At 39.9% G+C, this 27,409-nt stretch overlaps 1 protein-coding gene across 1 annotated transcript in view; it reads left to right on the top strand.

The window, feature by feature from the left end:
* TRPC4 (transient receptor potential cation channel subfamily C member 4) overlaps positions 1–27,060 on the top strand; it is a 197,339-nt gene extending 170,279 nt beyond the window's left edge. The window contains exons 6-11 of the mRNA XM_038387745.2: positions 3,127–3,440; positions 5,499–5,694; positions 7,882–8,076; positions 22,150–22,191; positions 22,470–22,559; positions 24,788–27,060. Coding sequence (XP_038243673.1) covers positions 3,127–3,440; positions 5,499–5,694; positions 7,882–8,076; positions 22,150–22,191; positions 22,470–22,559; positions 24,788–25,507 — 1,557 coding nt within the window. The 3' untranslated portion in view covers positions 25,508–27,060. The remainder of the gene's footprint in view (positions 1–3,126; positions 3,441–5,498; positions 5,695–7,881; positions 8,077–22,149; positions 22,192–22,469; positions 22,560–24,787) is intronic.
* The last annotated feature ends 349 nt before the right edge of the window (positions 27,061–27,409 follow it).

Genomic DNA, 27,409 nt, shown 5'->3' with positions numbered 1-27,409 from the left:
AACTGATGATTTGGTTAACGATGCATGAGGCAGAATAACATCTGTCCTGTTCTTGCACAGCTGTATTGGCTTTACCATGCCAGCAGTAATAAAAGCTTGATTTTATGAGGAAGGTCATTAGAGTAAGGAACATGGTTTTGTGGCTAGAGCACTGGCTGGGGACTCCAACAGGGCTGGCTCCCCTCACAGCTCAATCATAGACTTTCTGTGTGACTCTGGTTAAGTCACTTTTTCTCTCCTGTGTGTCAGTAAAATGCGTATAATAGCACTTCCCTACCTCCAAGAGGTGAATCCACTAATGATTGTTGGGTGCTCAAGTGCTGTGGTATTGAGGGCCATATAAGCACCAAGATATGACTTGATACAAAGGGAGCAAATGTAGCTTGTGTCTGTTGGACTTAGCCTCTAGCTATAGTAATAATAATAATAATACTACCTATTTCTTATATTGCACTTTTCATCAGTTAATCTCAAAGCACTCTATGAGCTTTAAAGTATTTATCCTTACAACATCTCTTTGAGATAGGGAAGTATTATTATCCCTTTAAGCAATTCAATAGGGATTATGGGCTAGCTTCACATTGCCACGCCTTTTACACATGTAGAAAATCATTGGGATTCACAAAGCCTACATCTGACAGCTAGTCTCTTTATACAATGAATAGGGAGAGAGAGGTGCCTCAGAGTGGGATTCACAAAAGCCAGCACACTAGGCATCTTCTCTCCTAATCTAGCCAATGGGATATGCGGAAGAGAGGGATGTGTCCTAAACCCTCCCTCCCTGGAAGTTTGGCACCTAAGTCAGGCTGAATGGAGGCATCTCCCTCTGCTTGGGATTCTCCATGGCAAACCCTCTCTTGGTAGTGGGCACCTATGTGCTTTTTGCAAGAAGTCTGAGGGAGGGAAGAAGAGGACCTCCCTCTTAACTTTTAGCCCAGTGATTAGGGTACACACCTTGACTGTGGGATGCTCCTGATTCAAGTCTCCACTCCCATAGAGAAGGGAGGGGAAGGGATTTGACCTGGTTCTGCCACCTTTCAGGTGTGTGTCCTCACTACTGGGCTGATGTGACGCTCTTGCCTGTTGAAGCTATTCCACTGCAGCTACATCATTAATGTTTTAGGACAAATGTTTTTATTTAAAATCCATTGTCATGAGAAAGTTACATTAACTGTGTTATGGGGGATTTTTGTCCTGCTAGTGCATTCAGAAATTAAGAACAATTCTTTGTTTGAGATAAAATAAAACTTTATTTAACTAGCAAATTGAAAGAACTAGCAAGAGTCTCATTCAGTGTGAGCCTATATGCCATTTTCACATGAGGATCAATGTGGAGTAGTCATCACATACAAATTCACTGCATTCTCCACATTGCTTGTGGCTCTTCTGGTCAGCTTACCGTGGCAAATATGGCAGTGTAGCCAAGGGACAAAATAATAGAGCAACACATCTGGAATATATTTGTATCTCACATACATTTTTGATACAGAAAAATGTTTTTTATGCTAAATTTTAAAAAATTCACATGTGCCTAGGTGAAAATGTCCTAAAACCACATAGCTGGAGGGCTACCAGTTCATTAGTTATCACAACATATATGCTTATGGGATACAACTTTACCCCACGAATATAGATGAGAGTTAAAAAAAGTCATTGGACAATGGGATACTGGATCTCCCACCTCCCCCAGGTGAGTGCACTCAGCAGGAGGCTACAGAATTATTCTCATGCTTGCTTGTTCTTTCTCTCTCTGTGAGCCAATGATTCTTTCATCATTTATCTACATGGAACAGTTTCAACAGGAGAGACTGAGGGAACCTCACCTCAGGCTCTCCCATATCTCAGTGGTTAGGGCATATAGCTGAGAGATAGCAGACTCCAGTTCACCTCCCTTCTCCCTCTCAATTGGAGTGGGAACTTGAGTTGGTCAGTTCCCACACCCCAGGTGTGTAGACTGAAGTGAAAGTTCTGAGGGAGGTCCTCTTTCCCCCACTGGGTGTTCTATGTGATCTCACTTACCCGATCAGACCCCCATAGGCAAACTCTGAGCATGCTTACCAAATCAGGCCCCACAGTTCCAATGCCTTTCTTCCCCTGGTTCATGCATTGCTTTGGGGCTAAGAAGTCCAGACACCTGGCCTGAGGTAGCAGTGTGTATGCGCAGAGGCAGAAACATAAGTGGCTATGGAGATTTGACTGAAAAAAATATAGATAGCAAGTGAATTTAGGTACCTACAGTGTTTGGGAGCAGCTGAACAGAGGTTTTGTGAATCCTACTGGGCCTTATTCTGGGATTTAGGTTCCTAAAGTGGTAGTTAGCTACATAAGTCCTTTTGTGAATTTAGCCCTGTGTCTTCCGATATGTTCTGTACAGCACAGAGCATATTAAGCATACTCAATAGATAAAAATTACAGAATAGTATTTAGAAAGGTTTTATTTTAAAATGCATTTCAACTTCATGGAACTTGTTGCTAGGCTTGGAATCTTAAGGCTCATGATTACAAGGATCAGACTGACTGAAAATGAGGTAAGTAAACAATTAGGCATGGCTCAAAGGGAGAACAAATAGATATTGTCATTGTTTTAATACTGGAGATTAAATGATATTGTTATTCTTTATCTACTGTATAGCAACTTTTCAGTGATTATCGAGGCCTTGATCTATCAGATGCTTATATATGGAGTCCTTATTCATTTGAGTCATTTCATTGACTTTGCAGGATCCAGCACCCACTTTCTACATTTTGAGAAAGCCAGACCTTCATAAATTTGCAAAATACAATTACAGTTTGTACTACTTTTCTACTGTTTGTCACAGACAGTTACAAAAAGACCAGACATGTAGTCCTTTCACTGCAACAAAATCATAACAAAATACAAAAAGACTAGTATAAATTATCCTTCAGATGAAGTTCTGGATAAGGACAAACACACAAGTCATATTTGTTCTAATATTAAGATTATAAACTCCTTTGAAGAGACAAACCAGACACAGTACATTCCAAAAAGGGCTATTTTTTGTTGTATTGGTGCCTGATTAGAATGGCTCAACAAAAAAACTGAACAATTTTGGTTTCTATATGAAAACAAAAGTATAACTTTCTCTTTTCTGTTTTTTTTTCCAGTATAGTGGGTTACTCTCACGACAAAGCTGGGATATGTGGCACCCCACATTGGTGGCTGAGGCATTGTTCGCTATTGCGAACATCTTTAGTTCCCTGCGCTTGATCTCATTATTTACTGCAAATTCTCACCTGGGACCTCTGCAAATATCTCTAGGAAGAATGTTACTAGACATTTTAAAGTTTCTATTCATATACTGTCTTGTGCTGCTAGCTTTTGCAAATGGGTTGAACCAGCTGTATTTCTATTATGAAACAAATGAACCCAACAGCTGCAAAGGAATACGGTGTGAAAAGCAGAATAATGCATTTTCAACGTAAGTGGCATATCTACTTTTCATTTGATACGTGCACTATTTTACTGCTTAGACTGGCTCAGACTGTAAGCTCTTTGGGGCAGAGACGTCTTTTTTGTTCAGCATTTGTACAGCACCTAAAACAGGGGCGTCCTGGTCCATGACTGTCTCTAGATCATACAATACAAATTATTAATAATAATTAATTAATACTGACAGCAATCTATGATAATGTATGGGCTATGCTAGAAAGACGTCCACAGAATTAACTTAAAAAGATATGAGCTAAAATGAGAAAATGAGATAATAGTGTAATTTTGGCAATAAAATACTGATCTGGCTCCAAAAAACATAAATATAACGTGCTAAGAGTTTGCTTCTACAGGCAAATGTTGCTGTGGTTTTCTTCTATGTCTGTTTGTTAAGATTAAAGTGGCATCTTCTGAACAACTCCAGTTTTCAAAAATGTCAAGATTGTGTGTGGATAAATTGAATGTACAAGGTTCCATGGAAGCAGGACAAGGAAAAAAATCAGTCCAGGCTGCCAGGAAGCCTGAGTGCAAGGCCCCCTTCAATTGAATTTCTTGTAAATGTTCAATCTCTACATTCTCACTTTTGTCTTACAGGCTAAATAGTAATGAATTTCAGTTATTTATTTTCCTTCACTTTGAAAGTCAGTGATTTTAGTTCTTTAGCTATATCAGGTGACAAGTTTAGTGCCCAATCTGTATTAAATGCATTTTAATTCTCTACTTGAACTTTCATCTTCCACACTGAATCAGACTTCTGATACAAACAGCTGTTATCACCTGAGTTCTGTAAGTCATATTTAGCTACTCACCTGCCTTTAAATTGTGCCAAGAGCCACTTCCCCACCAGGGTGACGTTGAGGGAGGCAATGATAATTAGGCTGTCTCCCTTGGGGATCCGAAGAGGGGTACTGGCAGTGGTTATGGACGTAGAAGGGGTTGTCTAGTCAGGCTATGGTGGCTCCTGCTTCTTCAGTGCATGAGAAATTGCCAGCAGGGGAGTTTAGTGGTGCATTCTGTCTATGCCTTTACAAGAACTGCAGAAAGACATGCTGCACAGCCACTCCTTAGAGGTACCCTGATCCCAATTCTCTACTTACTTGCACCAGATTTACACATCTGTAACTCCAGAGTCCAGTTCAGTTAGTCCTGACTTGCACTGGTATAAAAGAGAGGAGAATCAGGCCCTAGGACTTGCATAGACATAAAGTAAAGCCTTGCTCCACACTGCCCAGGAGCATAGGGCTGATCAGAGCTCAAAATAATAATTTGTAGTGTATTAGCACAGCTTTGTGTTACAAAGAAGTGACATTATTTCAAACTGTTTAGCTCCTACAGATCTGTTTCAAAGATGGCACCTTGTTATTTGACATTCTAGCTGCTGTCCTAGCCATATCTCTAAGGGGATGTTTTATAATTTAACTGCAGATGCACAATGTCATTTTATGATTGTCTGCTTTATCTTTGAATTTCTGAGCTGTTTACTAAACAAAATGTATGCATGGGAATGCCCCTAGAATTATACAGCTCCATTTATCTAGAAGACTCTCAAAGCACACTACCCGTTGAATATACAAACTGTTTACTGATACAAACAAATAATTTTAATCCACTGCTGCTGCTTCTTTCATATGGCACACCCACTGCGGAAATTCAGTCACCAAATTAATTTAGAGGTCCAGTTCTGTCCCACAGATGTTAAGGCAACACTCTCATTGACTTCAATGGGATCAACTTTAGGCATGTGAGCCAAAAAATTTCAAGTGTAGGTACCTATATTTAAATAACTGGCCTGATTTTCAGAGGTGCTGAGCACTGATTTGAATAGAATCAGCCATTTACTGAAGGGCCTATTTATGTATTTAGATACCTTGCTTTAAGGACTCAAGTTTGGAGAGTTTACCAGAATTTCCCTGGGAAATTACATACTTTTGTGTATATTGGGGAAAATCCTGTCCTCTGCTATCACAAAGGGCTTTGACTGTGCATGTGGGGAAAGATTTGGGTATATATGTATATTTGCTGCTGTTATTATCTATTTATTTTTCAGATTATTTGAAACACTACAGTCATTATTCTGGTCTATATTTGGTCTCATCAATCTGTATGTGACCAATGTAAAAGCACGACATGAGTTTACTGAGTTTGTTGGGGCCACCATGTTTGGAACCTATAATGTCATCTCACTGGTTGTTCTACTCAATATGTTAATAGCCATGATGAATAACTCTTACCAGCTCATTGCTGTAAGTTATTTCTCCTTATTAAATCACTTGTAATGAGTTTTTTCTCTAAGTTCCCATATCTGCTTTTTCCAGCATTAAATCCCCTTTAAATATGGAATACGGGGGACACATTCTCTGATGTCTTCTAGTTCCTTTGCACTGCCCTTCAAGCACAAACAGTCTAGAAAACTGCTGGATTTGGCCAGATGAGAATTCTCCCAGAATTCTGAATGGTGCAAAGCTGTGCCTGATACAGCAGTTGTGTTGTGGGAAGGGCAGGATGTATCAGGGTTGCTATCGATTGGCATAGGTTCGTGCAGGCTGTTCTAGACAGGGTCTGCCCTGAGAATCAGGAATCTGCAAAAGGTTAGTTGCATATTTTCTACTTAACACTCAAGATTGATTAAGCTTTAAATGGCTATTTTCCAAACTTCAAGCAAAATCAATGGTTAGTACTATATCCAGTGATTCTTACAGAGCATAAAGATAGAATTAATGGGAACTGGTTGTCCAAATTCCTCAGGCAACTTTGAAAATTTCAGCCATTGGGACAAACATAAATGTAGATGTAGGAATGATCCTTCATTCCTTGCTCAAGCAAAGCACCCATTCACTTTAAAGAGAGATTTGTTTAAGTAGGGATAGCAGGATCTGGTGTGTCTTCAGACCAGCACATCTAGAGGGTTTAAAATATTTACTTCTCCACCTTCAATTCTCTAAGACTCTATACAAGTGCTAATCCCTTGCAGGAGAGAGTGCAGTAACTGAAACTAGTGTAGTTTCACGAAGTGATGGCTTTACACATTGCACAGGCTCTCCTACTAACAGTGAATGCAAAGATGTAGTGGTATCTGATTTGATGACATATAGGCAAGCTGCAGTAGAGGCCTCGGACTTTTCTTGCATTGTTCCTGTTTTTTCATTTAATGAAAACTGTCTCTTTATCCTAATCAGAACTTTGGGGTTATTTCTTTATATATCTTAACACTCATTAAATAGATTGATCCTTGGCAGATGCAGTCATGACTAGAACTGTGTGAAGAATATAAATGCCACTTCGGGAAGGATTTCAGAATTTGGTTTTGATCTGATTAGGAATGAAATCAGAAATTTTTGAAATTCTCTGTGAAAGAAAATTTTGAAAGAATCATTTTGTTTCAATTTTGGCTTTTTAAAAGTTGTCTATTATAATCCATGCTCTAAACAGGAACCTGAACCTGGGCCTCCCCTCTGCTAAGTGAGTTCCCCTGATCACTAGGTTAATGGGTATTTGAAGGAAAGCAATTTCTTTTCTTTTCTCCCCATGAAGAAATATGTATAGGGAACTGTTTTATTCTGATGTAGAATGGGGAAAATGTAATCTCAAAAATGTTCCTGGGAAAAGCAAATTGTTATCTGCCCATATCTACTTATATGGTAATAAACTCACAGCTCTATAAAGCACTGTCCTGAAAACAGGAGAGCAATTATTGTTGCCAATTCTCACTATTTGATTGCAACTCTCACTATATTTGGTGTTTATTTAAATACCCAGCTCCTGGAGGCGTATGATTAGGTGAGAATCTCAACTTTCATTTAAAAATATATATAAGTTTCCATCCCTTATGGTTGCAGGGAAAAGCTCAAAGCACCATCTGAGAGTATCCAAAAGACTTAAAAACCAGAAAACAAATTAAAAGAATCTAATATTATTTTTAAATGCATGATTTTTGGGAGACCTCACTCATGATGTTTGAATTTTTGAGGTTGGCAATTAACAGAGCCCCCACAAAATGGGACCCACTTTGACCACATTTCCCAGGTCCCACAGCCTTGTTCAAGCTAGTACATCACAAAGTAAGTGAATTGCTCCATGTAGAATGCATGCTGTTATGATGATATGTTAGTGTAGCAAAAGACTGTTAGACAGTTAGTATTTTTTCTATTTGTAATTTTCCTTTGCTGTCTTAGAGGTATTTAATTATTTTAAATATCTGTAGCAATGCAAGAAAAATTAAATGTGACATAATATCCAGACTATTTCTTACTGGGTAAAACAAGTCAATTGCAGCATTAAAATTTACATCACAAAGAAACAGATGTGTTTTTTTACAAGCCATTTAATTAGCACTTCAGGATATGTTTAGCTTTAGATTATAGGACCCCTGTAAGGTTTTTTTCACCTTGTTAATTTAGCAGTTTGTTAGTTATTATGTTTCTTGTATACAGGATCATGCAGACATCGAATGGAAGTTTGCTCGAACAAAGCTTTGGATGAGTTACTTTGAAGAAGGAGGGACTCTGCCTACTCCCTTCAATGTTTTACCAAGCCCCAAGTCTCTCTGGTATCTGATCAAATGGACATGGAGACATCTGTGCAACAAAAAGATTAGAAGGAAACCTGAAAGTTTTGGAACCATAGGGGTAAGGAATAAACCATCCTGGTTCTTACTTGGTCTCTTCCCATCCCTTTCTAAATAGATGGTTTTTAGCCTTGCAGAGCTGGAAAGTTATGTAGGCCTTGGCCACACTTCACAGTTAAATCGACATAAGCTGCCTTGTGTGGCTACACTTAAATTTGTCTCCCAGCAATGTAAGTGCCCCATTAGAGTGTGAGAGATTTTGATTACCAATCTGCCTGTGCCCACAGTTGATCAGGTTTTCTGGGGAGGAGATGATGAGGCACATCAAGTGTCTAAATGTTAAAGCTTTATTAATAAAATAACAGCAGAGAATGTTGGAAACACTCCCACGTCACTCAGGGGAAGAAAGAAAGCATTAATGCCTCAAGCCCTAACCCACTTTCATGCTCACGCACCCCTCCCAGACTGGCCAAGTCTGTCCTGGGCCCAGGCCGTCCAAGGATCTGCTGTGCTCTCTGAATTGCTCCAGTTCTCAAGAGGGTTTTAAGCCCTGGGCTCCTTTGGGGGTGTTCCATTCAACGACCTCTGTTCCTGGTGCTCTTTGTGTCAGTCCAAACTGGCTTGCAGTGGCCTTCTTGGTTTCCCAAAACATCCGGCTCCAGAGACTTTGTTTTCCCTTCTATTGGCCTTCGCTGTCGTCGTCTCATTTGCACTCGCTGTTCTTGCTGTTATCTTTGCAGCTTTGCTCCACTTAGTTTTTCTCTTCTTACGGCTGGTTGGGGGTGGGGGGTTGGACTTTCCCCCTTCTGTCTTGGCAGGTAGTAGCTGGCCTTGGGCTGAAGTCAGCTTCTTACCTTCCGACTGAGCTTGCTAGCTGCAGTGTTGAGTTAACCCGTTCTCTGCTCTCTTCTTTCTCTCCCTCCGCCCCGAGCCTCTCGTATCTGCAAAGGAAACTTCCACTCCCCACTCACACACCTCTGACCCTCCCCAAAATGCTTTGTGATGCTTGCGACAGCGTTAGCAATATACAGTGCTGATCTACCTTCCCAGGGGACTCCCTAAGGGGTGGGGTCCATTGGATTGTGACAAGAGCAACACAGTCACCCCATTTCCCTGAGCAGCATTGAGCCATGGTCGATGTATGGCAGTCAGGGCAGCATGAGTGTAGACACTGCATTACTGAATTGTCCCCACAATGCCAGGCACTGATGGATTTTGTCACAGTTCTGAACTCCACTGCTCAGAGATCACAGAGGCAGGAAGCTCCTTCTCTCTCCCCCCACCCCATTTTAAAACCCTGGTAATTTGTGAAATGCCTTTTCCTGATTGCCCAGCTATCCATTCTCCACTGTTGTGTGTAACTGCCCAGCTGACCATGCCGGCTATACTTTTCACCCTGGGTCTCTGGGGCCTGTGGGGAGAAAAAGCTGTGCAAGCACAATGACAGACCTGCTGTAGAACCGTGGACCTCAGTGAGCAGGTTGCCCGTGGGTGCAGGAGACGGGAGACGACAGGGATCAGCAGCGGTGCTGCATGAGAGCAAAGGAACTGTCCCAGGAGGCCAACAGTTGATCTGGTGCTGAGCCATAGATCTGCCATTTTTACAAAGTGCTGCATGCCATAATTGGTGGAAACCCCACCACCACACTGCAGACAACTCTGGATCCCTTCGAGGAGCCTGAGTCACAGGCCCCTGCTGTGAACAGCAAGGAGGAAGAGGAGGAAGATGGGGGACATCAGATCAGGGGGTTCAACTATGCCATGAGCCAGGAGCTGCTTGAGACTCCACCACAGTCCAGTCAGGCCCAGCAGTCGAGCACGGGCGAGCCTGAGGCAGGGGAAGGAACCTCGGGTAAGTGTGTAAATGTATTTCCCATTACAGTGATGTACTGTTGCAGCTCCCAACTTAACAGGACACAGCTATCAACTTTTCTTTAAAGTACTCGCACTAGAAAAAGTAGCAGCACAACAAAGAGCAATATGGTTGTTATCCGCTTTTCATTCCCGTCTAGAGTTAGGCTGGGGGGGGGGGTTCGGGTGGGGGACAGTCTCAGGAATTTGCTTATGTACACAGGGATAGCTCCTGAATGCACTTGAGAAATCTTGATGAAATTTTCATTTCATTTTCATTTCCCTCACCCCATGCTCACCATGGCTGAAGTGTCCGAAGCAGAAGTGTCAATAAGTACATCTTGTTTAAAACTTTAGGGGAGCAAGGGAAAGGAGTTCTGAATCTTAACTTACACTTTCCATTGTGACTATATTGACAGCGGTACCTCTGTGTGTTTTGTCTGCAGCTGCTGCCATTGTGGCCTTGAGGGGGGTTCCCCCTCCATATCTGTGGAACTGGAGCTAGATAAGGAGGAGAAAGAAGAGGACTCCAGATGACATGTTTAATGAGCTCCTGCAAGCCAGTGCTATATCAGACCATGAGCAGAGGGCCTGGAGGGTGAATATTGCAAACTATATGGAGAAGGAAAGAGCAGACAGGAGTCCCAGCAGGAAGAGGAGAGGAAGATGCACCAGGACATGACACAGCTTCTCTGGCAACAAACACACATACAGCAGACTCTTGTGGACCTTCGTTTTCAACAGTCACATTCCTGCCTTCCTTTGCAGACCATGAAGAACCCCAGTATAGCACCTTCCTTCATCGCCATCACCCTTGAACGTGGCATCAGGTGTCTGCATCCCTACCCCTACCACTCCACACAGGGGGACAGTACGGCCAACCACCACTTCACATACACAGACCTGTCAGAGTGGTGGGAAACCTGCAACCTGCATTTATTAAACATTTTGAGCCAGATTATTAGATGGTCTAAACAACTGTGTTAAATTTAAGGGGACTATTCCAATTCACACCAGCCGAGGATCTGGGGATCTACTATGTCTTTATAAGAGATTAGTGATTAATATCAGTTCAGAATTAATTAACTTGAATCCTTTTACAGATATTAATCACTTGGAGAGCAGTTTTAAAAATACTGTTAGTGGTAAAGTAAGTCAGGTAATATCATGATGGCACCCAACCTGCCCATATTATGACTGTATTTCAGGCAGTGAAATAGGTTTTGTTACAAATAGAATTGATCAAAAATGCCATTGGTTTTTATAGGAAAATTTGAAAAAAACAAACAAAAACACCCACAAACGCCGCAAAATAGCAGGGCCAGGAAGAGCACAGTACACCACAATGCATTAAGGTGGCTCACGGTTAAAGTGCTCTTTCATAGCCTCCCTGAGCCATATAATTCTGTGTTGAGCTCTTCTGATAGGCCTTGTGTCTGGATGCTCAAACTCAGTAGACACTGCTCTACCTCCACCCTCGTGTCCACTTTTCCCCGTTTGCTTCATAGATATTATGCAAGACACAGCAGACAGATATAATGGTTGGGATGCTTTTTCTCACTGAGTTCCAATCTTGTAAGTAAACAACACCAGCATCCCTTCAATCTACCAACAGCACACTCATCACTCATTCTGCACCTGCTGAGTCAGTAGCTGAATCTATCTTTGGTGCTGTTGAGGTTGTCAGTGTACGGCTTCATGGCTCAGGAAAGCAAGAGGTAGGCTGGGTCCCCCAGAATCACTACTGACATTTCAACATCACCAATGGTAATCCACCAGTCGGGAAAGAAAGTCCCTGCTTGTAGCTTTATGAGCAGTCCTGTGTACTTAAAGATGCAAGCATCATGCACCTTCCCTGACAAGCAAAGATTGATATCGGTGAAGTGTTCCCGGTGATCCACCAATGCTCGCATAACCATGGAAAAGTAGCCCTTTCTGTTGATGTACTGTGTGCATATTGCCAACAGTCACAGTCTTTCATGGCAAGAGATGATTAATGGTCGTGCACATTTATATGACAGCGGCCCGAATGTGGATTTTTGAATGCCCAAGTGATTTCCCCACAGGCTGGTAGCAATCCAATGTTGCAGACTTGCACAGTGTGATTTCCACTCGCTTCTCCACTGTCAATGCAGCTCTCATTCTGGTGTCCATGTGCTGGAAGACTGGGGCAAGCTTGGCACACTGATCCAGGAAAGCGGCCTTATGAATCCAGAAGTTCTGCAGCCACTGTTCGTCATCCCAACCCTGCATTATGATGCAACCCCAACAGTCCATGCTCATTTCTCAGGCCCACAAGAAGCTCTCCACCATCTGCAGCTTCTCAGTGCACACCACCAACAACCTTGAATTGGATCTTGCGATGTCCCACAGCAAACTGTCCTTCAATAAATCATCGTGTTTCCCCCAGGTTTGGTTCTTCTTGCTGCTCTGCAAATACTGCAGGACTGTGTGTCCTGTGCTTGCAATGCTCAAAACACTAGCGCAGAGCCATAGGCTTCTGCGTAAGCTTCTGTCGGAGATGGCAGACAGTGAGGAGGGCCACACAGATTTGTGGAATTTTTAAGAAACGTGCAAAAATGGCATTATGGGATGTATAACGTTGCATGCTGGGAAGTTGACCCCTTACTCCCAGTCATCACTGGGTGACTTGTTTCTTCTCCACCATGCATTGCCAAAACTTCCCAAAAGACAGCGTGCTGGATGGTGGCGAGTTATACACTGGGATACTTATCCGTGCACTGTACTGTCTCCATGTGTCGGCGCTGCCCATACTCACCAGCACTCCTGGTGAATATGGGCAGTGCCCGACACATGGAGACAAGTATGCATGCCCACAAGCCATATACTAACTGCAACAGTTTTATGTCATTGTAACTTGCGTCGGCAAAAGTTTGTAGCATAGACATGCCCTTAAGATATGTCTACAGTGCAATCATAGCTGTGACTATAGCACATATTGACATCCCTGAGCTAGATTTGATCTAGTTAGCTTGAATAACAATAGCAGTGAAGCTGAGGCATCTTAAGCTGACTAGCTGCTCAAGAACATACCCAGGATCCCAGGCCAGCTGCCATTTATGCTGCTGTGGCTTTACAGCTATCATTATTCCAGCGACCTAGAGCAAAGCTAGCTTGGATATGTCTTCACAGGCAGCAATCACACTTCTTCTTGCAGTGTAGATGTCCCCTTGGGTTTGAAATGGGGTGGAAGAGCATGACAATATCATTGTGGTGTGCCATACTGACACTGAGTTGCATTCATGGTATGCTGTTGAAGTAGAGAGACACATGTATCACACATTTATGCACTATCACCTTGAAAACATGACAGTATGGTGTCAAATATTGCACCTTTGCCTAAGACCTGCCTGTGAGGTCCAAAAGAGATACCTGTGGCTCCACAGCCATAGTTTAAGTATCCCTGACATACCACAGACAAATAACATATATCCACAATATGGTACAGTATATAATGAATATGTGATAATGTGCTATTAAGTATTGTAGGAATCTAGAAGCATTACTCATGAAAACCCATTCCTATTATAGAGGAAACCTCTTGGAGGATAAGGGCACTTACACGATGCAGGCAGAAGTATTTTCTAATTTTCCTGTATGTGTCATGCTAGATCAAACATGCCCCTATTATCATTCAGCACAGACTCCTAATGCATGGAGCATAAGGAATTGGGAACCTTTAGGGGAAGAATTAGAAGGAAAAGGGAGAGGTCCCCACAAGAGAGGCAAATACTGGTTGATCCAGTTATCAGGACACTAGCCTTGGATTTGGGAGACATGGATTCAACTTCCAGCTCAGACAAGATTTCCTGTGTGATCGTGAGCAAGTCACTACATATCTCTATGCTGTCATTCCCTATCTGTAAAATGGGGACAATAGTACTTCCCTATCTCACAGGGATGTTGCCAGGATAAATACTATGAAGTTTGCAGAGTGCTAGACACAATGGGAAGGGGGAGAATATAAATAACTATAAAGGAAATATACAAGGGATACAATCCTGGCTTTATTAAATTCAGTGGCAAAACTCCTACACACTTTAATGAAGGAAGAAGTTTACGCCAGGAGCAGGGATTGGGGAAATTACATGGAGGATTTGATGTATTCTCCTATCTGGACCATTTTTCTATTCATATATACTCCTCTCCCCTTACCTGTTTTCTCTTTCCAACCCCCATCAAATGAATGATGGTCTAGACTTGCCCCACTCATTGTCCTGTCATATCCTGTCATTCACTTTAATCAGTGAGAGGTTTTTCTCCTGGGTGGAAGTATAGAGAACCAAGCATGCAGAGATGACTCACATGTGATGGATATGCAGAATGACAGCTGAAACTAGTCCAGATTTCCTGAAAAGATGCTGAATTCATGTGTTCCAGACCGTGGCCTTGTAGGACAGCATTTGCATCATGAAAGGCTGGTGTGATTGGTTTAGCTGCCACTACTGTAGCTAGGAAAGAAAGAACAGAGAAGGAAAAGAGAGAGTCACAGAAAGGGAGAAAGTAGGTGTCAGCATAAAAAAATACAAGGGGGCATGAGAATGACACTGAAACAGATTATGAAAAATAGACTGCAAGAATCAGAGAAGTGAAAAGAGATGGAGACATTAAAACTCACATAGAAAAGTCAGGGATAGAGAAAGATTGATTCAGAAAGAAAGAAAAGCAAAACAAAACCCATGAGCTGAATTCAGAAAGAACAATGGAAAATTACAATGAACCGCAAAGTCCAGTAACAGAAGATAAAGAAACAAGTGCAGATAAGAGCCAGACAGAATTAAAAAAGAGTGGGATTATATTTAAAAGAGAAATATGACTCACAGTGGCAATGTGTTTGTGTATTTGAAGGGGGGTACATAACATTCATTTATTAAACATTTTGAGCCAGATTATTAGATGGTCTAAACAACTGTGTTAAATTTAAGGGGACTATTCCAATTCACACCAGCCGAGGATCTGGGGATCTACTATGTCTTTATAAGAGATTAGTGATTAATATCAGTTCAGAATTAATTAACTTGAATCCTTTTACAGATATTAATCACTTGGAGAGCAGTTTTAAAAATACTGTTAGTGGTAAAGTAAGTCAGGTAATATCATGATGGCACCCAACCTGCCCATATTATGACTGTATTTCAGGCAGTGAAATAGGTTTTGTTGCAAATAGAATTGATCAAAAATGCCATTGGTTTTTATAGGAAAATTTGAAAAAAACAAACAAAAACACCCCCTTTTTATTCAAAATCCACTGTGATTTTTTTAAATGTATTTATTTTTGTTTTTTGATGAAAACTCAATATTTTTGATTCTTTGTTTTGTTTCTCCCTGATCTGTCCTCTTTCTCTCCTCCTCTTCCCCCACTCCAAACCTTGGTTTCAGGTAAATTATATGATACAAAGGACAAAGGGAGGAAAAAGGGGGGCGGGGAATACTGAAAAGTTATTTTTTTTGTCTTCCAGTTTTTCATGGAGAAAAAAACACAAACATTTTGAAAGAAACAACATTTTCCAGAAAACTTTTTGTGTAAAAAAAAAAAAAAAAAAAAGCTTTTGTCTGCCAACAAATTTTTGAGGGGAATTTTCCAACCAGCTCTCATTGCCAGAGCCTCCCTTTTTTGTTTGTTTGGAACATGACTAGTGAGAAGAAACATAGTTTAGTCTTGAAGTTTTTCTCTGCTTGTGACTCTAAGGCCTGATCCAAAGTCCAGTGAAGTTTTTCTACTGACTTCATTAGGCTTTGGATCAGTCCTAGAGCGGACACACACACTTTCTTGGGGATACTTCCTTTTGAGCTCTATACATACCGGCCTTTTGAACAGCTTGTCTTCCAAAAAGGGCAAATTTCTCCTTGGTGCAGTGGGCTTGGCTGGTGCAGGGTACGCTATGTGAGTCTTTCATATACCTCCTGTTGCCAGTTATTAATTTTCATTTTTCCTGAATGAAAATTCTCTGCAACTCCCAGAGTCCACTGTGCAGTGGACAGCCAATCCTCTAGATTGATCAAATATCACACACAGCTAGTTTATGAAATCTTTCTCCTGTCACATGGCTTTTCTTTGGAAAAGCAGGCTTTTCAGTAGGTGGATCATTTGAACAGCTGATTTGACTAAATCTAAACATTTTACAGGAATATATTGATTTCATCAACATTTTTGATGGGAAATTAACAAAATGTTATCTTATTGACTTATGTTTACAATATCATAGATTAATTAAATGATAAAGTCTAAACATTTCTACAGGGTATTTCAAGATTTCCAACATGCAATATTTTGGATCTTTCATTTTATGGTAAATTTTGACCTTTCATTCTGATGCGGGATGAAAGAAGATTTCAGAATGTTGAACTATTCCATAGAATGGAAATTCCATTTCCCGACCCAATCATCTCTACTGCTCAGCTGTTCTGAGGTCATCTATTCCAACCGCAGATGCAGCTTGCTCACAGACAGTGTAAAAAGACCAGTGATGTTCAATTGTAATTTACCAGCACTTAGGTTCTAATACTAAATGCTGATTCAGAAAGATCTTTTACCTTCAAAAATTATTGCACACTTATATTTATTTTTATGTATTTGTTTTTATTTTTGCTAATGTCTTTTTGACATAGCCCAGTATATGCAGTATTGTCTTTAACTATTATCACAAAATGGTACAAAGTTAGTACTTTATTGCATAGCTCTAAGACGGGATAGTCAATAGGCAGACCACAGGCCAAATCCAGACTGCCAGATGCTTTTGAACAGACCACGAAAGCTCTTATTTACTTATTATTATCATTACTGTGATTGTGGTGTAAAAATGTTTCTCTGTAGTCTGGACCTTGACTATACCTTGACTAAGAAATTTGAACCTTGACAAAAATAATTGACTACCCCTGTTCAAAGATAACTAGTATGCTGCTGTTTAAGCAATATAGAGTAGCTGCATTGATGTACTTTTATAAACTATGGATTTGTAGTGCAGTTTTATTGACCTTTTTTGGGCCTAAATTTTCCAGACTAATCAATGTCTTTTGGTGTCTAAAATTACAGTACTCAACTTGGCTAACCACAATTTGTGACCACTTTTGAAATATAGGCCCTAATTCATAAAAAAAAATAGTGTTGGAATAAATTATATTATTTTCCTCCAACTATGTGCCATGTTTTACTATCCAGATTTGTTATTGATGTAGGATGAAATGAAATTTCAGAGCTGTTATTTAGTGTTTTATCACCATCACCCAATTGTAGATTTCTCCATTCTGAATTTTAAACTTAAAGTAGTCTGAAGGACATAGGGGAAGGGATTGCTAGGAACACCTTGAGTATTTCCTCGTGCTGCTGACTTACATAAGCATTTAAGAGAAACAAGGTGGGTAAGGTAATATCTTTTATTCCATTGGTGAGAGAGACAAGCTTTCAAGCTTACACAGAGCTATTCTTCAGGTCTGAGAAAGAAGAGCTCTCTGTAAGCTTAAAAGCTTATCTTTCTCACCAAAAGAAGTTGGTCCAAGAAAAAATATGACCTCACCTAACTTGTGTTTCTGATATCATGAGACCAACACAGCTACAACAACACTACATGATCATTTACCTCTATTCCGTTTTACTCAGGTTCTTATCATCACATTATCTGAGCACCTTCCAGCGTGTATTAAGTGATGCGACTAGCATTTGTCACATGTTTCTCCTTTTTTCTCACCCTTTTCTTTCCAAGGGGAAAATAATGTGAGGTTTTAGCTTTTATGTATCTGCTGTGGTTTGTTAGTGAAGGTTAGGTCAAAGCAGTGCAATTGCCTTTGGAACGGAAAGTGGTAACATTTGAGGTGGTGGTTAGATTCTGCAGGAGCTTCTTGCACAGCCCTGGACCAGCCCCAGAGAAAGCAGTGTCACCTTCAAAGACAAGCTTTACCCTAGCCATGGACAGCTGTGTTGTTCCTGAGGACTGGCATTGTCAAGCATGGTACACCTTCCAGAGTATCTTGCATCCAGACCATTGAGCTCCTTGATGTTAAGGCCAGACTTTGAATTTGAATTCTAACTTTATGAAAATTTCTAGGTGAAAAACAATTGGCCAGAAAAAGATCATGACTCTAAAAATAATTTAGGATTATTACATTTCTGACCAGTAAATAGATTTTGCTGCCAAGTCTGCAAAACTGTATTGATTGGCTGGCAATTTAAAAAATGGGGTAATAAAAATTATTACTACTGTTATTAAAGTAATAATTGGAGTCTCTCATATGAGGTTTGTGCCAGGTCCTATATATACACAGGACATCAGAAAGGACTTATTATTACCTTTCTTTTTATCACATGCACAGACAGATTAAGTGACTTGCCCAGTATCACAAGGAAAATTTGTGGTAGAGCTAGGAACTGAACCGGCATCTTAGAGGGCACACTGCTGTGCTTTAATCACATGTGCATGCCTTCTCTTTGTTACAATGATTAATATATATCTATATCTATAACTTTTTGCCCATGGCTATTCTACCCACAACTTTCAACTGCACTTCACATACAGCTGAGCTGCACTTAAACATCAACTTTTCTTTAATAAAATTCATTAAAAAAAATCGAAATCAAAGGTTTTTGAATTCTCACTCTTTTTCTTGCTTAAACAAAAGTGACTGTTCAAAGAGGTCCATCTGGGAGTGGAGCACTAAACAAAGTGAAGGGGAAAACAGTGACTGTTTTAAGGTATTGACACGTGGCATGTATGCAGCTTTCAAGTTTTGAATCTTGGCAGCACCAATTTTAATTTTATCTTTATATTAAAAAAAACCACCTAAATCTTGACCTGTAAACATTTCCTAATTTAGCTTTCTCCATAGCAAAGGGAAAGCTGTGAGTGAAGTCATATTGAAAGTTTTAGACACAGCTGTGCTGAGAACAAGCAGACTATATAGTCCCTTGTGGGAAAACAGCCTTAACCTCAAGATTTTAGTTTACTTTGAGTGATTTGATGACAAATTTTCACAAGTGACCTCAGTCTTTGGCTGTCCTGGCCAGTGTTAATCACCTAGAACCTTGCCGTTGACCTCAGATAAGTTGGAGATCATCAGTACATCCAAAAATTAAGCTCTGAGGCCATCATACTCAAAAAAGTCTGTAATTTTGAGGGTGTAACTTTAGACATCTTGCATATTGAAGTGTGGACACCCAAAAAATATGGCAATCAAAATTAGAGGCTCCCTTTGAAAATTTGGGCCTTAGCCTTTAGGAAACTGTCTGTTTCTTAAGTAGATAACACCTGGGAACTGCCTGTTTCTAAGGAGTTTTAGGGGACTGTATGGGAGTACTAGTGTGGGAGGTCAGAGGGGTTTCTTAGAGTTGGGAGATAAGGCATGTCTCTTGTCTGTAACATGTCCCACTCTACATCACCCTCACCCTGCTGAAAGCCCGCATAGGTTTCTGGCACACGTTTTTCACAGTTCCCAACCTGAAATGGGAATCAGCAGTGGGTAGAAAGCTCATGGCAGTGAGTTTGCAGAAGGTGAGGATGCTGTGAGGAAGAAGAAAAAGGGAATTAGGAGCTGAAGAAAGGATCTGAGCATTTTAATTGGAGAGGGAGAACTGAGGCATTGAACACTAGTTTGGTATTATATGTGTACACATGCAAGCGCACACACATGCACACATTTATTCTTCTCCAGTTTATCAGTGTTGTGCATTAAATACATATTGTAATTGTGGTAAAAATATTCTGGAGAGATTTGCACGTTGAAAAATATGGTTAGTACTGTCAGCCAAAATCCCGTGTTACCAGGCTGTGTGCTGAATGGTCACCGCACTGCTCCATTGGGAGTTTTGCCACTGACTTCAGTGGGTGCAGGATCAGTAAATAACTGATCTGGCTAATCAGTGTTATCTTGCTCCCCAGCAGCATAAACTGAGGGAGGCTGAACTAGGGCTGATGTGTTTATTTTGTATTTCACTGTAAATACCCACAGTGCTGAGCTGTGGTGATGTTTTCTGCAATGCAGGAGTCAGCATTTATTTTGTTTATTGGGTTCACTACCTTTACCTCGAGTTAAACACATTTCATTAATATCTTCAAATGATTTTTTCCTCATTACCAAATTCTCTTTGAATCAGATTTGTCTTCATAAACCCTAATGCTGTTAGGATTTCCTCAGTCTTCTCCCAACAAGAGGGAGACAACTCCACCTGGTGGCCCACCTTAAAACATTGCAAGAGCAAAGCTCCTTTAATGCAGAGTGGGGGAGGGCTATATCCCTTTCTCTGCAAAGGGGTTTAGCAGAAACATTGTAATCTGTGTGCATAGTACTGGATGTATATCCACTCAGTCTACAGGTGATTGAGTTAGAAGGGACATACTAACTTGTATTTAGCATGCATAAAATGACATAAGACACAGAAATGTAATCAGGAAAAAGCACTGGAATAACTAGAGGGCAGCTGGTCACTTAGGGAACCATTCTCTGCAGTGTCTTTTCAGAGAAGCTACCACAACAGAAAATATAATGTCCCTCCTCCCTCCCCCCACCCAATCCTACATCCTGCTGGAGTCTCATCATGACTTTGCAGTAAATTACAAAAGATAACTCAATCACAAATTACAAAACCATCCAATAGTACAGGAATGTTACCAATCATAAGTAAATTGTAAATCAGCCTTGACTGCAAGAGCTGGAGAAAATATATGAATGCCTGATGTGTTATAACTTCGGTTTTGTCAGGTCTCCTAGACAGATTTTGCCATAGGTTAGACATCCAATTGCATTTGGGATGACAAATGTAGGAGGCAAAAATCAAAAAAATCAATCTTGCTCTCACTAACTTACTCTGTATCTGGCACTGGTGCGACCTCTGCTGGAATAGTGTGTCCAGTTTTATTATCCACAACTCAAGAAGGATGTTGCTAAACTGGAGAAGGTGCAGAGAGGATTCAAAAGAATGATTAAAGAATTAGAAAACTTGCCTTATAGCAATAGGCTCAAAGAGCTCAATCTATTTATTTTAAGAAAGAGAAGATTAACGGATGACTTGATTACAGTCTATTGCTCTATATGGGGAACAAATATTTGGCTTCTTAATCTAGTACAAAAAGGTATAACACAATCCAATGGCTGGAAATTAAGATAGACAAATTCAAACTGGAACTAAAGCATACATTTTTAAATAATGATGGTAATTAACCATTGGAACAATGTACTAAGGGTTGTGGTAGATTCTCCACACTGACAATTTTTAAATCAAGATTGGATTTTTTTTTCTAACAGATCTGCTCTAGGAATTATTTTGGGAAAGTCCTGTGGCCTGTGTTGTACAGGTGGTCAGACTAGATGGTCACAATTTTCTCTTCTGGATTTTGAATCTGTTAATATAAACTAGGGACAATCAAAGGTATAGAATAAGCAAACACTTCAATCAGTCCATCTGAATTGTTATTGAGGAGATCATTAATTCATGAGCAGAGTAAGAATCAAATTATTTTTTTCCTTCTTCCTGAGACCCCTTAGATATCTGAGTACAATCAGATGAGATGCCCATCACTTTGTTGTTTGTAGTGCTGTGTTTTACACATTTCTTCCTGGGAAGCCTCTTTTTGTTGTCCACCATTTGAGTATTGTCCATCTGGCAATGTGGAAAGGTTTATCTTTATTTTGAGTCTGGCCGATGACCTAATGTTGACCCTTTCATCCAGAGATGAAACATACCATTAATCTGAGGAGACTGCCTTTGCATTACAGTGCAAAAGTTTACTTGGGTTTTCTCTTTCACCCAAATTCATTCTTCACCTCACCGAGCATGAGCAATCAGGCTTTGTGCAGGAAGCTAACGGTGAGGAGGAAGAATTCACTCTCTAACCTGTGGGGTAGTCATGGGGCACTACTCAGCCCCTATATAGCTGCTATCCTAGCTTTGAAGGTCAGAATAGTAGCCGTTATCCTTCCCCAGCCCCTTTGTGCAGAGGGCGTCTCAGTTTGATCACAGATCCTATGCTCCACTCCACCCTGTCCTACTTAGAGCTTGCACAGATCTCCTCTTTGCAATATGGAGAAGACACAGAGGATCCACTTCTCATTTTGCCTGTCAGCAGTCCTCCCTCCTATCCAGCTCCAAGATGGGCCTTTCACCAGTACCAAAACTTCCCAGAGACCTCAAATCAGTCCTCCACATCACTTGCTCTAGTGCATAGTATTGCTGTCCTGCCACTTTCATCCAGCTGTTGAAGTTGTTCTTTTTTTTTAAACAAAAATCATTCACTAGCATTAATACCACTCAGTATCTCAATCTATTTCTTTTCAGAGGCGTGCAGCTGATAATTTGAGGAGACATCATCAATACCAGGTGAAAACGCCTTTTTTTTTTTAGCATGGGTAATTATTAGAGAGGGATGGGAGAAGATTTACCCCGCCCCTCCTCCCTCATATTTCAAGAAAAATCTCTTTAATTGAAACAATTATTTTTCATTCAGAAAACACTTTGATGAAACATTTTGACTGGCTCTAGGAATTTTAAAATTTTTGTAGTGACTTAGAAAAGGAAGCAAAAGTGCAGTTGGTTCAGTGACTGCATGTCCAGTTAGCATTGCCAGCGAAACTAACACATTATTTTAAATCTTTTAGGAAGTGATGAGAAATCTCGTTAAGCGATACGTTGCCGCAATGATAAGAGATGCCAAAACTGAAGAAGGACTCACAGAAGAGAATTTTAAGGTGACTTATTTTCATGCTTATCAATGTAATAATAAAATGTCAAATGACTACAGAGCATCAAACAAACAATCATGCAACTGCCATTCACTTACAGCTTAGAGGACTGTCTGTGTGACTTGCCTGACTAGTTGCATACATTATGCACACAAAATCTTGCTCCTTTTTTTTCTTTCCAGTACAATGTCTTTAGACTTTCACTGCTGTTAAATTAATAAAGAATTATGGGTAGCATAGCCTAATGATTGGTGTCAAATGACCTGTGTTCTATGCATGGCTATGCCAGTGGATTACTAGGTCAGCTTGGGCCAATCATTTAAACATTTTGGAACAGGGCTTTTTCCAGTGGAAGAACGAGACAACTCAATTGGCTAGCTGGGGATCTTCTCTGTGTCGGAGAATCCCAAAGTGCGGTAAAGCTTGTGTGAATGACCAGACTGCTAGAGTAAGATGGAAATACTTCTACATCTCAGAAAATGAACTCTTCGGCCAAGGAGTACAGGGCTGGATGGAAGAGCCAGTCTACACACCAGGCCATTAGGTTAGCTGAGGATTCACTTTATCCTTCAATATAACAATATAAGAGATAGTTTATAGTAGAACTAAGAATAAGTTTATTAACAACGAACAGAGATTTAAGTGATACTAAGTGAGAGAAAGAGAGACAGCAATGGTTACAATCTAAACAAAACAAAATACACTTTCTAATGACTAAAACTAAATTCTAGCAACTTTTGCTTTTACCAAAAACATTTGGTCACTTACAGCAAGTTATCAGCAGCTCCTGCCCTTCAGGCCAGGAGAATCAAACTTTCACAGGCTCAGAGGGTTCTGTTCCTTATGTCCCCTAAGTGATGGATAACCAGAATGTATTTTTCTCCCCATATCTTTTCCAAAGTCCATTGTCTTTTTCTCAAAAGCCAGGCAGACTTACTTGGGTTGCAGACTCGCAACCCTGGAGAGTTCACTAAGTGCTTTCCTCCATTGCTTATTAGTTTAATTGCTTGGTTTACCTTATATGTAAATGTACTTTCACTGTCCTCTGCCTATAATCAAGCTTGTCAGAGAGAGGAGTCCACACTCTTGTGTCTAGAGCAGGCCTGATTTGTACACTACCTCTGAAACACATTTTAAGAACACATTTCCAGCACACATACATAACTCTTTGTACACATCCCATTCATACATCACACAAGGATTTTTGGGATCAGTGTGTCACCAGTTTACATGTGATACCTTACATGACACCTCTTAGATATGTGTTATGACAACAGTGTGTTGGGGATTACGTGTATCAGGGCTAATATGATGCTGGCAGTTAAGTGCTAAAGTGAGGAAAGATCATTTGATGATGACCTGATCTTGGAAGGGTGATGAGGTTATACTGGTCCTGGTTCCTCAAACTGTGGACTTCAGAGGAAATGATATTCTTAGTGTTACTGGGTGACAAACCACAAAATTCAGCTATTAAAACTTGCTAAACCAAAAGGCTGGAAGCTTCTTTAAACTATCCAGTCATCCTCTGTCCGTACATTTCGGCAGTTGGCATTGAGGGGCTCTTAGGATCACTGATCCCCCCTTCCCTCCTTTTTTTTAATCAAAGATTAAATTCCGCAGATCTTGATGAAGCTAATGGGAGAGAGGATGACCTCACTCACCACACCTCTTACATTCACTACTGTGCCTTTCCACTCTCACAAACTCTCCCTATTTCACCCACTAGCACCACTTCCTGAACTCCCAAATCCCTGAAACACACAGTTCCTGGGGCCATCCACCTGGAAGTTACTGCACCTTGTAGAGGGTAATAACAGTCAGTGGGTTAAGGAATAGCAGTGAAAATGCTCTGCCTATATAGGAGTAGCACAGTCTAGTGAGCCAAACATAGATCTGGGAGATAAGACAGCCAGAGTTCTCATCCTAGCACTGCCAGTGATTTGGACAAGGGGTCTTGGGCAATTTATGTAAGCTCTCAGGCTTTCCTCTGGGAAGTATTAATATTTGTTTCTTCACCTTCCATGGGAATTGTGAGGACTGATTAGAAGCATTTGCAAAGCACTTAGAAGATGTCAGAGAAAAATAAAAATTAACATCCATAATACTATGTATTTACAAATGAACATATTTGCTAAAACATTCAGGTGGTGTTCTTTATTACAAAGAGAAAACCAAACGAAACCAAAACAGATTCCCAAGTTTTAAATGCTTCCTATATCTTCCTAACTTTTTAGGAGTTAAAGCAAGATATTTCCAGCTTTCGTTTTGAAGTCCTGGGTTTGTTGAAAGGAAACAAACTTTCTAATTTGCAAACTTCAAAAATCAACAAAGAAGCCTCTTCTTTGTTAGAGACTGATGAAAACTGTGAGAGTGGAGGAAATGAGAAAGTAAAGAAAAAGAACTTGAGCCTTTTTGAAATAACTACACTGATTCATCCAAGATCAGCTGCTATAGCCTCTGAACCACATAACATAAGCAATGGAACTGCACTGATGGTGTCCAAGCCCATAAAGGAGAAACAAAAGAGAGTGAACTTTGTTACAGACATAAAAAGCTTTGGATTATTTCATAGACGATCGAAAACAAGCTCTCTGGAACTGAGTGCAAATAAAATATACTCTGTGTCTGAAGAAGTTTCACAACAACAGGTGGACAAACAATGCAAGAAAATTACTGAACTGGAAGGGGAAAAATTGGTCATGAACTGTGAATTAAGCATCCAAGGTCTCAATGAAAAGTGCATGCTAACAAACAATAAGCAAAACAACAGTGAGACTTTGGATTCACAGCACGAGGAGAATGATTGTGCTGTGGAAACCGAGAAGACAGAGATAAAGGATTCAGACTCCCCCACACCAGAGGATTTGCTGGACAAGAAGTTGGACATTACCAGTGACTCGGAGATGAACGAAGAGACAGTTGTTCAAGATGATTATGTAACAACGAGGTTGTGATGCGAGTGGGAGTGAGCATATACAAATATATATATTTTGCAAAGTGCTTTTTTGGGCAGAATGTTTTAAAAGTTATATTAGAAAGTATAGAATTACACTTTATAGTAGTCAACAACCATGGCACATGAACTTGTAACATAATTAGGTGAGGGAAAGACAATAGAGGAGCCTTCTGTTTTGTAGCCTGCTTCAGCTTTCACAATTTGTTTTACTTTTTTTAATCTTGTATTCTTGTACTGTTGCAATAACCCACAGAAACTTTTTAGCTACCTTTTTTCAATTAAAACAAATGCAATTTCTCTCATATGATAGTTGACTCCTATGATAAATATTTTTCTATGCAAATAAAAAGTAGCTTAAACTTGTAAGCCTTTACTTAACTTTTTTAGTTCCTTAAAGATAATGGGCAGCATAATAATACATAAGCAGTTTCTGTCAATACAATTATTTAAAGGGGTAGAAATTTGATTTGCTTCAAATGTTATGGAAATCAATGAGAACATAATATATCATTTATTTATTGAAAGAGTGTTAATAACTGTACATTATGAATAATTTTCCTATTTGGTTATTTAAATATACTTCCCTCTCCCCCATATAGTTATGACCCTACTGATGACACTGTTAACATTTTATTTGCAAAAAAATTGGGTTGTATAAAATGTTTCCTTTCTTATAGTAAACAAAATGTTTATGGCTTGCTACAATTTTATGACTGTTTATTCTGAAAGAATCCACAATTAGTACCAGCTATTATTTCTCCAAACATCTGCTTTTTCCAAATGTGGACAAACTATGCACTTCAATATACAATTGCTCATTAGCTTCTGCCTTCATAATACAACTGCATTTGCTAAGGGCGAGATTATTTCAGAAAAAAATCCTTCTAAATATTAGAAAAATATGACAATCTGCTAGGAATATTTGAAAGGCAAACCTATCAGAAGTTTTCTGGATCATCACAGAGTTTGGGGGAACCTAATGGATGATTTTATACAAAATACTTAGACATTCAAATGTATAATAGAAACCTGATAGTATTTTTCATAAATGATAAGTGATTTCTTGTCTTAGTCAAAATGAGTATTTTTAAAATTAAACAGTATGTTTCTTTTTAATCAGCGACTGGTGTCCTATATCATTAAGATAGAATAAATATAAAAATGTACACTACAAACTAAAGAAAGGCCCATAGAAACTTTTGAATACACCACAGTTAGGTAGCCATTCCATTCTTAAATTCATCTTGTTATGGTAGGTTTTACAGTTTGTATTGTCCTGTGTTAGGGGATCCCAACAGACAGAATTATACTGGACCCCAGGAAGTACATAACAAAGGTGGAATTAACCATGGATGGCACCTTTTCCCTGTTTTTGTGAGCTGAGCAGAAACCAGATGTTTACAGACATATTTTCTAAAGCTCCTAAGTGGCCCCTACAACATGTAAGTGCCCTTGCATGTGGAAAACAGGTAACCATGAGCTCATGTGAGTTTTGCATGCAAATGTTGGATTTGAATATTCTCTCCTTTAAAAATATACCTCACAGTATAGTGTCTATGTTTGTGTTCTTCGTTTCCTTTGATTGTTAGGCTAGCTACACAACAGTTCACAGATTGATATTGTTATTCCATGATGTGGCAGCAACTACAATATGCTCAGTTGGTACTATGTCTCTTCAAACAATATTGCCTTATAATACTTCTACTGTACAAACTCATTATCCAAATCAAAAGTCCAAGTGTTCTATTCATTTCAATAGGACTTTGTAAAGTAGAAATAATTGCTAGTGCAAATTATATGGTCTGATACAGCTGTATAAACATTTCACAAAATGCTACTTTTACCACAGGAGAGCCTTTAGCAGCAGCCATATCCTTCACACTGAGCTGGACCAAAACCA

The sequence above is a fragment of the Dermochelys coriacea genome, chromosome 1 (assembly GCF_009764565.3).
Source record: "Dermochelys coriacea isolate rDerCor1 chromosome 1, rDerCor1.pri.v4, whole genome shotgun sequence".
Classification (NCBI taxonomy): Eukaryota; Metazoa; Chordata; order Testudines; family Dermochelyidae; genus Dermochelys; species Dermochelys coriacea.
Note: the sequence above shows the minus strand (reverse complement) of the source record. Positions and strands in the feature narration are given on the sequence as shown.